This window comes from Lepisosteus oculatus, chromosome 3 (genome assembly GCF_040954835.1).
Source record: "Lepisosteus oculatus isolate fLepOcu1 chromosome 3, fLepOcu1.hap2, whole genome shotgun sequence".
Lineage (NCBI taxonomy): Eukaryota > Metazoa > Chordata > Actinopteri > Semionotiformes > Lepisosteidae > Lepisosteus > Lepisosteus oculatus.
In genome coordinates, this window is record NC_090698.1 from 20194355 (window position 1) to 20209659 (window position 15305).

Sequence of the window (15305 nt, forward strand, 5' to 3'; positions counted from 1 at the left end):
TGCTGTGTTAGGATATGTAAAGCATACAGTACATGTAGAAAAGGGTAACAATATGTAGTCTAATATTTCATTCATAACATATTTCATAACAGAGCCATTTTTATATTGGATCAAATTGCATAGCATTTCACAAGTAAGATTAAGTTGTTAGGGTGATACATGTTGTATGCAATGCCATTGTCGTTTAATATTCACATCTTCTTTTATAATTAATTATGCAAATTTTAAAAAATCAGCTACAATCTACAGCTACAAGCTAAATTAATTATGTTATGTGTTATGTAATGCATGTACTGACAGCTATTCAAAAGGACAAATTTTGTATTATAAAAATTGTAGCTTTAAGCAGCAATATTGAGCAAAGTTATAATGAAAAGTGGGATCAGCTAGACATGAAGGGGTCATATCTTTACCTAGTTATTTCCAAATAGAATACTGTGCATGATGTACAGTACTGTAAAACTGTCAACCGCTGTATCATTTACTTTCAGTTTTTCACAATTTTCAATTCTATTTCACAATAGATGGTACAATCTTCAAACCCATATCTTCATTTGTAGAAGTTTATTCTCTTCTTGAAAGATGACAGTGTATGAGATCACAACATTCCTTGTTTTTTACCAATGTGTTTCTTTGCAGACATTGATGAATGCGCCAATAAAAATGAAACAATTTGCTCCCAGATCTGTATCAACACTCCAGGGAGCTACAGATGTGAATGTGAGAAAGGCTACTTTTTAGAAGATGATGGAAAAACCTGCACAAAAGGGGAAAGAGGTAAATCTTTTGTGATCATGTTTTTTTTATTCTGCTGCCTTTTATCCAAAGCTATTGCTTTTCTGAAATTCCAGTGCCTTCCTGTATAATGGTACAAAATATGATTTTTATATTAAGCAAAAAATCTGGCAGGTATTTTGTTGTTTTGATCCGTTTTGCATAATATCCATGAACCTTAGACCATTCTCCTTTTCTGAATGTTTGACAAATCTGTCAAACATTCCATTCTTGGCTTTATTTGTTTCATTTCAAATTTTCTTAATATTTACTTTATTCAAAAGAAACATGGCAGACTGTATAATCATCACTGCATGTGGCAGGATAAAACTGAGAGACCAGCTAATTCAGACAAGTCACACTGTGCCCTGCTGTCATTTACTGTAACTATGATACAGCTGCTTTGGTGTGCAGCAAAACCTTCAATCACTCCTGTAATCTGAACTTTGTTTAACCAGACCACAGCGATGCCTGGAGCTGAACCCTTCCAATTGTAACACCCAAGATCTAAAATCTGGACACAGCTTTGCCTTCTTTCATTTAGAAGAAAATCTAAATTGAATATCCAGTGGTCCATGAAAAAGCTGACTGCAGATGTTGTCTAATGTAAGCCTTGCAAAATCAGTGACAATATATGCTAAACAAAATGCATACTCGACAACACTAAAGGCAAGCAGAAAAACATTTTAAAAAGCTCTTTATCATTTTTAAAAGCAAGGCATTATATATTTTATCTTCATAAAAACAACCCTACAAAAATAAGGGGAATGAAAATTGTTTCCACAATCTCTTGATTGCTTTTTCTCCTCCACCTTATTTCCAGTCACAATAAAGTGAGTAGTAGGACCCCTTTACTGGTATTTGTTACAGCCTGAATAATCAATTAAGCTATTAGTCTAATTATTTTTGTTTAGGGAGGCCCAGTGATGCAGTGGTTAGAATTGCTGCCTTGCTGTATTGGGGCCATGAGTTCAGTTCCTGGGGTGCTATCTATGTGAAGTTTGTACAGTATGGCCTCACTATGTTCGCATGGGTTTCCTTCAGGTGCTCCTTCCAGAGTCCAGAGACAAATTGGTAGATTAATTGCCTTCTGGAAAATTGGCCCTGGTGTGAGTGTGCGTGTTTGTGGCTGTGTGGACATGGACTGGCTTCCTGTCCAGGGTGCATCCCGCTTTGTGTGTGTTGCCTGCTTTGTTCGGCTCTAGCTCCTCCATAACTCTGTATTAGATAAAGCAGTTTAGAAAATTGGTAATATACAATATATCTTAAAGTATGGTATGGTTGATTACCTACAATATTCAGTTCATTGAAGGTACAGTTAATAGTAAAATTACTCAAAGCTCAAAGTCAGCCACAAATAGGTTTACTACTGATATAATGCTTCCTAAAAACTTTTATTCTCAACAACAGAACCTTCATTCTAGCATAAATGTCATTGCATGAGATGTACACTATTCCATCATGTTGTTCATAAAATTACTTCCACAAAAAAAGCCATAATGAAGTTTGTTTTAGTATATCATGACAAAACCAATACTAAACAGTATGATACATTTGTCAGGCTCAGGGCAAGAGGTGTTGTATTTACCAAATAAAAAGAAGTGAAAGGATAAGCTGGAGTACTTTCTGAAGATTAAGCATGAATCTACAGAGGAAATTGCCTTTCTACCTTGAAAGGAAAGTCTTCAAAACATGTGTGTGGCCTCTATTATCATATGGAATAATTCCTTATTAATAAAAAAAAATGACAGAGAAAATACAGATGACCCAAAGAAGCACAGAAAGATGTATGTTTGGAATAACAAGCAGAGACAAGAAATGAAACAAATGTGTTATAACACAAACAAAAGGGCATGTTGCATTGTGAGAGTTTAGCAGACAGAACAATTGTTGGACCAAGGAAAGCATTCAAGAAGCAGACCACCTGTAAGATGGCAAGTTGAAATTATTACTTTGGCAGAAGCAATCTGAATGTGGATAAATGAAGATGGACACTTGGGGAAAGATCATGGGGAGACTGAAGACCTCCAACGAGCAGTAGAACTGTGGTTTGATAATTGAAAACTGATAATGATGATGACGATGACAACATAACATGTTTTATCATTTCATATGCAGGCCAAAACTTTGAAAGCAGAATTTTTAAATTGTTAAATATCCAATTGTTAAATGAAGAAAAATACAACCTGACAGCAATCCAGTATATGTTTCTTAAATTTGCAAATGCTATAGTATGGTAATGATAAAAAGCAAGGTGTCTCATCCTTCAACATGTCAGTATTTAGGTAAAGGAGAAAAATGATGAAAAAGAATGAAATGAGAATACCATCAGAATGGCTGAACAGTGCCCAGAATTGCATTTATTCAAAATACCAGAAACACTTACTGATAGTGAGTCTGAAATATGTAAAGCAGTATTGAAAATAAAGAAAGACTATCTAACTGAAGTTTAGACTGATAGTTTGGATCTGTGATCCAGTTAACTTTATTTAATCTTTTGTTTGCCATTTAGAAAAGAGCCTGATCAAAGAACAGCTTTTAAAACCTGTTTACTTTGTGACATGCAGTACAGCTCAAAACGTTAAGAATAAAGATGAGAATTTTGTTCTCATTTCAGGCACAATCAAGATTAATGTGAGAAAATAACAATCTAAAATAAAGATCTTAGATAATACTGTATTTACATGCCATTGATAGGTACATTAGATGTGAACATACTTAGCTATTGTCCAATCCCAATGCTACATGAGAGTAAAACTGTCACATGACTTCTCATTCTGCCTTTTGTATATATAGGTCAAAGTTAGCAGCCAGGGACATTTGGCTCAGCGGCACACTGGCAAGCAAAGATTTTTGCTACCTTAAAATCCCTACACCATATAACAGATATTTGATCCTTCTTACAGCTGTAATATGAATCTTGGAATGAGTGACATTTTAGAAGAAACACCCTTCTATCTAACTCCTGCAGCATTGTATTTGGGTGAGAGCTCCTGTAATATTCATACACATCATTCATTGTGACTATAGGGTCTTAACAGCCATCCTAAACTGAGAAGGTGTTTCTGAAAGAGGTAGAATTATTTCAGTTTAATTGGTATTACCTCATTGCATGTATTTGTCTGCTTTAAAATAGCTTTAAAACAGACGAGATTGATATTAACTGGCTTCTTTGTTCTTTTCTAGCTGGTCACTTTCAGAAGTCAGATAATGTGATGAAAGCCGGAACATGTTCAGCTACGTGTGAGGACTTTCATCAGATAAAGATGACGGTATTACAGCTCAAACAAAAGGTATTTACGGTAGATTACCATTTTATTTTTCAGGAGCAGTGCATTTTCAAAACACTCTATTCATCACAATTGTATGGTGCTTTTTCCAGTGCAACATCTAAGCATTTCAGAACACATTCAGTTTACACAATTATCGGAATGCCTCAGCATCTGTCATGCATTGAGCTTTGCACGTACCGTACAAAGGTGTTGACACATTGAATAAATTATATATTTATCTACCATAAGCTTAGAAATAAAATTACATGATGAAAATAGTTATATAAGACTGTTCCTACCATGTTAATATTCAGCATTAATTTGAGACTCTTTTGGCCTCAAATAATAGCTTGGCAAGCGTACTGTTTTTGGAATCATATGAATGTAATTTCTCAAAGTCCATGGTGTGCTTTGATTTAACTTTTTCTTGAAGTTTTAATTAGGCAGAACTCTAAAACTTCACATGCTTTTTATTATTTGTAGTTTTGTGTTACTTTCCTCTGGATATTGGAAATCAATCATTTTTAGCATATTACAGCTAGCCATGAACTTAGACAATATTATATTTGCCATTTTGATCAGTTTTCAGAATGTTTGCCATTTTGAATTTCATATGCACAAAACAACAGAAATATGTGATGTTCTAATGAATGTTCACACTATTGTAATGTCCAGCATGATAGGAATAAAGTTTCATAGATTTTAACAACTTTCTTGTGATCCAGCCTCATCTTTAATTAAACCTATTAAAATAAGGATTGTATACTAGTAAATGTTTTAGAAAATGCTTTAGATTTCATTGATTCCAAAACCAAACCAAGTAAAAATGCTTGAGATCTCAGTTAACCAGGTTAATGTAATTTAGAGTACATCAGCCTTTATTAAACCAGTGACACACTGGGGAGCAATGGTTTTTGCTACCTTAAACTCTCTACACCATGTAACAGATATTTGATTCCCCCTACAGCTGTAATATGAATCTTGTGCACTCTTTACAGCTAATAATGCTTTCACTTTGATGGTCAAGTGTCACGATATTAGTCCCCCCTCCTTAAGGGTGCTCCAGCCCTTTCACTCAAGACTTTATTCTGTGGACCTGTTTCCCATTCCCAGCCCACCTTAAAAGCCAGGCGCTGACGCTCATCTGGTCTCTGCATCGGATTTCCATATCGTGCGAGTCCGGGACCTGGAAGCGCCTGGTCCCATTAAGGTTTTAACCCCTGTTCCTTGTCTGCCAGTTCCGACCCGGCCTTCGTGTTTTTAATTCCTTGTTCAGATGGATCTTCTGGTTTTGGACTTACCCTTGTGTTTTGGATATTCCCTAAGGACTACTCTTTTGGATTGTTCGCCTCGGCCACACCTCCCCCGTGCACCAGCGCACCTTGGACACGCCCCCCTGTCTTCAGCCCCGTTTTCCTGCATGACGTTTCCCTAGTGTTTCCCCACTCCGTCGGATTGTGTCGTCCGCATAGGGTTCGGAAAGAACTGTTCGTTACATCAAGAAAATAAACATGAACATTAAACACCAGAATAAGGGATCACCCTTTTTAATTTTCAGAGGTGCATCTAAAAAGCTAAAGATCTGTGTGCGATTTAGTAAAATACCGTTTCTTGGAATGTTTGGTTTGACATCTACCTTCACTTGTGCTAGAAAGAGATGTGAATGTCATTGCAGGCTGCCACCAAAGGAATTAAAAACAATACACAAAAAAGCAAACATCCTGTGCAAATGCAGAATATCTCTGCAACGGCAGAATGTTGCTAATGAAAAACATGGGAAATCTTTTTTTTTTGTTGGAGACTAAGTCTCATTTGACATCTGCTTTTTTTCTTTTTCCAGTTTATAGTGGGAAAATAAATCACTATAGAGTTATATTGAAGCTTCATAGCATTTAATTAAATACTATTGGAACTAGAAGGCCAGTATACTGTACACTTCTTAGTTTTTCATTAATTCTCTGTGGAGTACAGTAGGTATTACAAGATAGGTATTTTTTAAGTACCCTTATCTATTCATAAATTCTCATACCTAGCCCAGGAAACCTCCCTCATCATTTATTAAAATGTTAATACTTTTACTGTAGGGATTGTATGGCTCAGCTTCTTTGAATATGTTGCCGATGTCTATGGTTTGATACACATCTTTTTTAGGGTCTTTTCCGAATGTGACAGGGTGCTGAACACTCCATTTCATTGCTTTTCCATGAGTGGTTTTGGAGCCTTTCTGCTCTACAAAATTGTCTGTTTATTGAAGAAGGATTGTTTATAAATAATTAACAATAGTAAATTGTTTTAGTTGGTAATAAATCAGAACCAATGATTTATGTTGCTTTAAATGGATTATTATTCTTCATTGATTCAGACTCTCACAATTCAATTGAACTGCAGTGAGACCTTAATGCCATAGTGCAGAACTCAAAAGCTGTACAGTTCCAGGTGTGATACCACTTCCTGAGGGGAGTTACTTAAATATACTGTCAGCTGTCAATCCATATGATTATCATTGACAGTTTCAAACTCGACATGACATCTGTGCATGTATAATGTAAAATGTAACATTTGTATGCCAAGGGGCTAATATGTTAATTTATAGCAACAGGGGCTGTGCTAGACTTTTGGGAATTATACCTACAAAAGGCTTTATTGTTGAACACCTTAATACACATTATTTAAACTTCATAACCAGTTAAAAACAGACCAACAAGAAGTCATTAAAACTTATTCAGAAAACCCAATACCTGCAAAGTCTTGTTTTCATGTTTGTGCTCTATTTAAAGAGATACAATTTTTTGCAATTTCTCTTTTTCCTCTATCTCATTCTTTGACAACGATTTTGAAGTGAAATAGTCTGTATCACTTAGGAGAGCAGAGCACCATAAGAATGGCCCTTATCTTTTCAAAAAGCAGAGAGCCATAAGAATGAGTTGTAAATGAGAAACTGGTGTGGCCCCGGAGGGAAAACTCTGGAAATGTTGGCAATCTACTCCTGGTAGTACTTCTCACTCAGCATTTCATCCCACGGGGAACAGAATATGGAAGTTGAGCTGACGATAGACTGGAAATGTATCAGTAGTCCATATGTTTGCTCAAATGATGCAATTGCCAAATGCAATCAGACTGAGCGAGGTAGTGTTTGCCCCAGTAGAGGGCTACTATTTTAACCACAAATATCTTAGTTGGTGGGGTGAGACAATTTTATCAGCCCTCGGCTAAAGCAAACAATGCAGATAACTTAACATTCAATACTATAAGATTATATTCTAGTTATATACTTTATTTCTTTGCTCAGAAGGGGGCATTTTTCACATTTTCTCATTTGTGACCTTTTCGTTACAACAGAGAGCTGATGGCTTCAGAATAAACTGGATGTAAATGACTATCAGCAGCATTGAAGCAAACAATTTTTTCTGTTACTGTTCTAGATTGCCTTGTTGCCCAATAGTGCAGAAGTTAACAAACAGATAACCCGTGAAAAACTGCCACACTCATACTTACCTGGACCCCCTGGCCAGCCAGGCCCAGCTGGTAAGCTTTGTCAGGTTTGAAACTTTCTAAAGTATATTAACCTTTTTTCTTAACATTGTTGGTGCATCTTCTGAAAGTATATTACTGTATGTTAAAGAAATATATCATGGCATGGGTTGCATCCTATTGATGATGAAGGAACACAGTACCAGATTTATTTTGTGCTTTTTACTGGTCAGTCAGTAACAGGCAAGCAATGGTTCAGATAAGTACATCAAAGTGCAGACTTGCAAAATAGGAGCTCCAGGTTATCATGGTTCTGGGAGATCTAAGGGGACAGAGAGGGCAACAGACAAGTTATACACTAACAAACTTACACATGAGATTGTGCAATGTGTTGCATTGAGCAACACAGTCCAAAACACACACAATAATTCTACCTTTTCCTGTAGTCTCTTGAGAGAAGTTAAGACATCTGGAGAACACAATACATTATTTTCACTGATCAAGTATTGCTGGTTCAAATCATATCACTTTTAGTCTATGCAACCAAAACTGCATATTAGGAAAAATAAGTACCATCACCTCTAAAGTATAACTGATATCATTACAATAACATTGAATTTCACATTTTTTAGTTTCCACAGGGAACATTTGTACATTCCAAACTGAACAACTCTGCTAAGGGTACCATCTACTGGATGATTTGTAGAATGGGGTGACCTGCCATTTAGTTTAGTCCAAAGGTATTATTAATACAGATTATCCCTTTTACTAAAGATAAATACAGAGGGAAAGAGTTAATTGAAAGAGTTAAAGGTAACAGTAAAGCTACTAACCTTATCAAGAGAACCTATGGCAATAAAAAGGAGGAATAAATGTTTTGTTTTTTAAAAAAAAACTTAGTTTTGATGCTGTTTTATTTGGGAATAAAAATGTGAAGTGACGTTTACACAGGAACAGCTAGACTTGGGATCAATGTGATTAAGATTGTGGACAAACAATAGTTGTATTACAAAAATGAAAATGTTATGATCTGATTCAGGACCTCCTGGACCAAAGGGATCTTCTGGACAGGCTGGACCCCCAGGGCCTTCAGGCCTGCCTGGACCCAGAGGGATGATGGGACCAATTGGACCCTCTCCTGATTTGTCTCTCATCAAACATGGAAGGCGAGGCCCCGTGGTCAGTATCACAGGCATTGACAAAATTATATACTGTACGCAGTGACAGAGACTATACAGAGAGCATATACATAGAGACAGAGATAGAGAGGGAATAAAATCACAATAGAGCATGTTCTATGTAATGAACATTCTATGTAGCAAACAGATATAATAATTGGCAATTGAATGAAGTTCAAGTGAATTGATTGAAGTGAATAAAATAATAGTAAAGTTCTAGTCTATAATTTGCTACAAATCACAACAGTGTAAGCATATCTATATGGACACAGACAGTCATACAGGCTGTGAACTACTTTGTTCTGTGTTAGTAATCATCTTAGTGAAATTACCTTTTTATAGCTATGCTCTCCTAGCATAACACAAGTTCAATGCTATAAGGAAAATAAAACAGTGGAAAGGATTCATCACCCATTACCCAGATAGGGCTAATATTTATCTCTCGATTTAACACTGAGCAATAGCCAAAAAGCCTCAAAGGAACTCTGGCAGAAGATGTGGAGCTGTTTCATCTAACCTAAACGAACAGACAAGTCCTGTTTCAATGACGCATGCTATAAATGTGCTCTTCAAAAGTTTTAATGGAAATTGAAAAAAATGCAAAGAGCGCTCTGTATTGTTTCTGCCTTTTACAGCCAAAAAGTGTCTCAGAAAGTTCAACAGTGCAAAGCAGAAACAAAAAGTTGGTGACTAAAACACACTCTAAGTTTGAGTTGCAGAAGTATTTTCAGTACTTGGTATACTTGAAGGATAAGATGCCTTTTTCAATCTCTTGCATTCCTCGCAATTTGATCAACTATTAACACTTTAGTCTTTTCTTACTTGTTCAGAGTCCAGAGGAGTCCTAAAAGGGAAAGTATCCTGTATTGGATGGTCTTCAGATAAATGAGGCCTTTATAAGTGAATTCTTTCTTCTAGATGGAGCTGTCAGACATGTAGAAAAGCTACAGACTTCCTTTGTTCACACTTTGCTGTGTAAAAAGTGTAAATCAAAGAGTTTGCAGTTTCTTATTCAAAACAATGCCAACCTCCAGTTAAAGTGTTTCAACCACCAGTATAAACTAACAAGTGATTAAAACTCATCTTCCAAATATTTAAATGAGAAAATTGTGCCAATCACTGTTCCTGCCAAGGCTCTTTATACAACTAGACCTTGCTTAGATATCTATTTACATTGTGTAAATTTCACTTAATTTACATTAAATCTAGGATGCAAGCCTTAAAATTGATTTTTTTCACTTTGGTTCTTCCAGACATATGAGGGCTGCCTTCTAGGGTTAAACAAGTAAACCCTTTTATAGACTAATTAGATCAAGAGCAAAGAAAAGTTTTGTGTCTGCAAACAAGGTAAACAAACATGAAGAAAAAAACATTCATGTATGTCTGAAAATCACATACCTGGAAATGCTGTTAAGGTGCAATGAAAATGTAACAATGTAATTTGCTTTTTACCCCTGTCAAACATCACAGTACACCCTACTCATAAAGTACATGCAGCCAAATCCATTATTATATTATTAAATGACTGGTAACAATATGGAATACTGAGTTTGACTGAATATCAACAGTAAAACCTGAATATCTCAGGCAGTATGGAAATATTATTTTGCAAGCCATTCTATCAGCAAATTATATGTATTACTCAGTAATGACTAACAATCTCAGTTCCACATTAAATTCTTGCTAAATAGCCTGTTATTTTGAAGTGCTATCAACAATGTACAGGGAGCCAATACAACCTTTGTGCAATATAAATTATAGTGAATTTCTGCATGCATTACTAATATGTTTTCTCGGAAATGCACATGATGATTTGAAAATCAAATGGCAAGGAAAGCTGTGATTTAAGTTAGTTACTACTGACTGAGAGGGACCAACAAATAATACCAGCAAATAACTTGAGGCAATTTCTTATGTGTTGCCCAATACCTTTAAATGAACATATGATAGCTGAATGATGCAATAGTACTCTGTGAATCATAATCTGTAACACAGTGTTTATACAGTATGTCTTGAATATGGATTGCAGGAAATCCTGACAATTGTTTTTATTTAGAGGACATGGTTAATTTATTTTTTTCACTTCAGCAGCTAATTAGGTGAATAAAGCAAACTAGAGTTTCAAATGAAACATCAAAGTCCTGTGCTCTACCAGAACTTTAGTGAGCTAAATCATAAAATGGCATGGCTGCAAGTCTTAAAACATCTACTGTGTATGACACATGAAAGAGACTCACCAGTTCAAGCTGAGGAAAAATAAAAATGATGATATACGTATTTGATTAATGGTTTCACCAAAGAAAATATGAAATCCAGAAAACAAACATAGTGTTCCTGTAAGAAAACCTTTCTTACTCATAAACTCTTTTGTGACAGTGGTTTTGAAATCGAGAGATTTTTCCTTACCATTGTATTTTTTCTTTGTTTCTTTTCCTCTTCAGACCGCCATTAAAATGACATTTCTCTTTTGTTTTCTAAGGAGAGGGTTGCTGTATCAACAACTTTCAACTTACATGTTAAATTATGAATTTCAGCATCTAAAGTGCGAGGCCTTCTGTTCTCATTTAAGATTAAATATAAATCAAAACTTTCTTTCTGCATTGTCTCTGGATAAGACTTTCCAGAGTTGTACAGTGCCAAACTGATGTCACCTTATAGTAATCGAACCTCACCCCCAAAAAATCCTCCTGAACTTTGAATGTTTTGGTATAATATAATTGCTTTATGTTTTTGATCTTACTGGACTTTTTCAGGGTCCACCAGGAGCTCCTGGAAGAGATGGCGCAAAGGTATGTTTCCAGTTTCTGGCTTGGCTGGTTCTGAACTAGCATTGAAACGAATGTCTGCTCTATCAATTTTTGGATATGTGACACCTATTTAAAACCATTTTGAAGTGTCTTTAATGAAAATATAATGTCATAATTCACAGTAAATGCAATTCAATTTTATTTAACCAACCCCCCAAAATATTAAAATTCAAACAAATGTCAAATTAAACTACTGTACATCTTAAAGAAATAACATTACATAATGGTTCACAGAGCAGAATCTGAAAAAAAACAGGATCCAGTGTCACCAGGGAAAGATAAACGTTCCTAATGACATATCTGTAACCTTTCTTGTTCTTAATTATTTACATGTATTGTGCAGGTTGATTATCCTACAGTCAATGAAATAAAAATGATGAAGCTATTATAACTATTTTTACATATGCCCAATTATCTTAACCAAAACATTTTTGAACCCTCAATTGCAGTATTTATATGAAATAACGGGTTTATGGAAAAGCTGAAATATCTGTTGTGAATAATTCTGAAACTTTCTTAGAAAAGCAAACCTACAAAACAGTGAAATATACTTAGATTATTATTTACATATGGTGGAGTTTAAGACTATTTCAGGAATGTAAACAGCAGAAATGTATTTTATTTTGTACCAGTCGCAGGTCTGGCATCATATATCATTTATTATATGCTTTCCTAGAAATAACTATAGTCAGATACTTTTGGATTTTGTTTATAGGGAGAGAGAGGTGCTCAGGGACCAGCAGGACCCCCTGTAAGTAATTCTTAAAATACTGTTACCTGTCTTGTCCCCATCATTTTCACCTCTCTTAACGTAACTGCCTCTTTCTAATTTGTCTTCACTTCTTTTAACATTTCTGTTGACATTTGACATAATGTGAGATAGGAAATGAATATGCTAATATTAAATGTTTACATAGACATAGAAAAAGATTGATACAATATGGCGCTTATATTGAATTGTCTGCACTTTCTGGTTTTTACAAAAATAGTGTGAAAATTGTTCAGAGTTAGAATCATATTAGTACAGGTCATGTTTCCAACTACTTGATGTACAATACGCTGTATCTTTGTTTTTGTGTATTTTAAGAGTTGCTTATGTGATACCTTTTGTAAATCTTCTCGGTACCCTGAATGTTTATGTGGAAATGATTCTCAATTACAGTACAGCCATTTTTTTTTCTATAGTCTTTACTGTCCAGAAATGCAAAGAATTAATGTGTAATGATTTGCATGTAATGTCAGTAACCTTTGAAGCACACCTGCTGTGATAAATGTGAATTATCCACACTTGGAAATGATATTGACCAAAACGGACGTTCCACATTTTTTGTATTAGTTATCCAGAGTGTTTCGTATTTTCGTGCTAAACATTTCAAGATTGCATGTAAACACTGTGAAAGGGGAGAATTGTGCACGGTGAGTGTTCTGGGTCAAAAATGTTGAACACCAGGTTAATTTAAGTAGTTTTGGTTCATGTTGTCAAATATTACAAACAATATCATGTTCATAAGAGAAACTTTCCAAATGTCAGGGGAAAAATGATGCTGCACTGAAACAGTGGAACATTTGGCCTTGGGAATAAAAATCACCACAATCAACATTGTGCATACAATGTTTTGTTTTGTTTTTTCACATTAAAGGGCCCACCAGGATCCTTTGATTTCTTGCTGTTGATGATGGCAGACATCAGAAATGACATTGCAGAACTCCAAAGCAAAGTGTTTGGTCACAGAACCCATTCTTCTGGAGAAGAGTTCCCAATGCCTTCTGACACCTGGAAAGAAACCCAGGAAACAGTGGATCTGGGTTCAGGAGAGGATTTTCGGCAAAGAGGGACATCGAAAAATGTCCGGAAAAGAAAACCCACTAGAGCTTTACATTAGTAATAAATTAAAAATAAAAGACATTAAATATCCATCTGTAGACATGCAGGAAAAAAATATTCTGGTGTAAATATCAAAATAATCTTACATTTTATAGAATAGCTTACAACAATAATTTGGTTTCTTTCTTGAAATCTTTATTTTTGTAATATATGTATATAAATATATTCCAGATGCTATTTTTCTGAAGCTATTTTTGGGCACATGATTAAATTGTTTTTGGAAGAACTGTGTTTTGTGTTTAATTTTTAAGCATTACTTGTAAAATAAGTGCCCTTGTTTATATCTATATCTTCAAGAGAAAAGTTTTTTTTAAAGATTTTCAAATGTATGTTATATGATGTGTACATTTTATTATTTTAAATATGACCCCAGACAATTCAATTAATAAAGTCCACATTTGTAACTCCAGTTAGCACTGCAAGCATGTACAGATGACTCGATAAGACACTTCATATTAAAGTAAATTTGTCATGAGGCAAAAACAATAGGCTTTCATTAAGTATAATCTGACTTTTTTTAAAAAGAAATATAAACACAGAAATATCCATGACTATTTCTGTATTTCATGGTTTAAGTGTAGATGCATGATATTCAATCAAAGCTAAAGACCAGTGGAAATTATCTGAGAAAATTCACAGAGAGAAAGATTGAAGCACAACTGATGGATGTGAAGTCAAACTAAATTCTTATTATATAGCAGGTAAATTGTAAGACAATGTGGTGCTAACATCTGTTTTCATTAGCTCTTTTTCTCTTATTTCATAGTAACAGATGTTGCCTTCAAAGTTGATCATCTGTGAAGCAATGGGAGAAAATACCATTGCATCTGAGTAAAGAAAAAGAGGATGCTGACCAATTTCCAAGACCACTTACACAGATTGTGACCACAGCATGTCATTCTTTTAAACCACTAAATGACGTATTATTATGGTGATTTATGAGTGGGTTTGGATCAAAGCTGAATTTAGGGAACTGGATGTTAACTCAACTAGATGTTTGAAGGCAATACATAGTTTTAATTTTTGTTAGGGCTCCTAGAATGAGTCAAGAAAATGCCTCTGTTTTGTCATTTATAAAACTTGCAGACACTCCAATTACATTCATCCAAGTAATAGTAATAGTAATTCAAGTTAGTTCACTACTAAGCACATTTATCACTAGATAGTTATAAAAGTTGCCAGATGTAGGCTAGTTCTGACCATTCCACAAACCCATACATTCATAGATATCTCATATTGTTTTAGAAATGAAAGTGGCAAAAGGAAAAAAAAAATCTCAGAGAGAATACACATGGTACAAACTATCTGCTGTTTTGAGAAAATCTTGTACACACAGAGAACTTTTTCTGCAAAATTCCTTCCACAGAAATGAGTCTTTGGTCTCAGTTGTTGATATGCACGAAAGGAAAACCAGGTGTGTGTGATAAGGCAAACAATTTGCAAGGATTAAAGACAAAGTATTCAACATTTGTAATACTATTGTATGCAAGTAAACTTAAGATATATTAGATAATATACATATAACAAGACAAAGTTATCGTAACTTATCCATAATTTTTTTTATATGTTAATATGTTGTTTCCAAAGAAAAAAGGAAATGTCTGTATGATTTTGAACCTAGATGTTTATAGTTTATTATACAGTAGGTAGTAACTTTAACAATACCAAATTATGATGAAAAAAAATAAAATTACCTTGTCAAAACACTAATCCACTGTGATTATCAATAAACATACACCTAAGATATACTATATAATATGCTATTATAATACAATACTATATAATATACTGTAGGATATTTAAAGTTATGTATACTGTATATACTGTACAGTAGGTGTTTTTTATAGATTTAACAGAAAGTCTTATAGGAATCAGGTGAGTTTACCAGCAAGGAGAAACGAATGAGGTATTGTGGGCT

The 15305-nt window shown here is 34.6% G+C and overlaps 1 protein-coding gene across 2 annotated transcripts in view; it reads left to right on the top strand.

Annotated features, from left to right (window-relative positions):
* The window catches only part of ccbe1 (collagen and calcium binding EGF domains 1), a 52904-nt gene extending 37824 nt beyond the window's left edge, over positions 1–15080 (top strand). The window contains exons 5-11 of one of the 2 annotated variants that reach the window (XM_006627211.3): positions 640–777; positions 3961–4067; positions 7469–7571; positions 8557–8696; positions 11449–11484; positions 12218–12253; positions 13143–15077. In XM_006627211.3, the coding sequence (XP_006627274.3) occupies positions 640–777; positions 3961–4067; positions 7469–7571; positions 8557–8696; positions 11449–11484; positions 12218–12253; positions 13143–13385 (803 nt within the window). In that variant the 3' untranslated portion in view covers positions 13386–15077. Of the gene's footprint in view, positions 1–639; positions 778–3960; positions 4068–7468; positions 7572–8556; positions 8697–11448; positions 11485–12217; positions 12254–13142 lie in introns of both variants that reach the window. The other variant, XM_015338711.2, reaches the window with a different exon arrangement.
* The last annotated feature ends 225 nt before the right edge of the window (positions 15081–15305 follow it).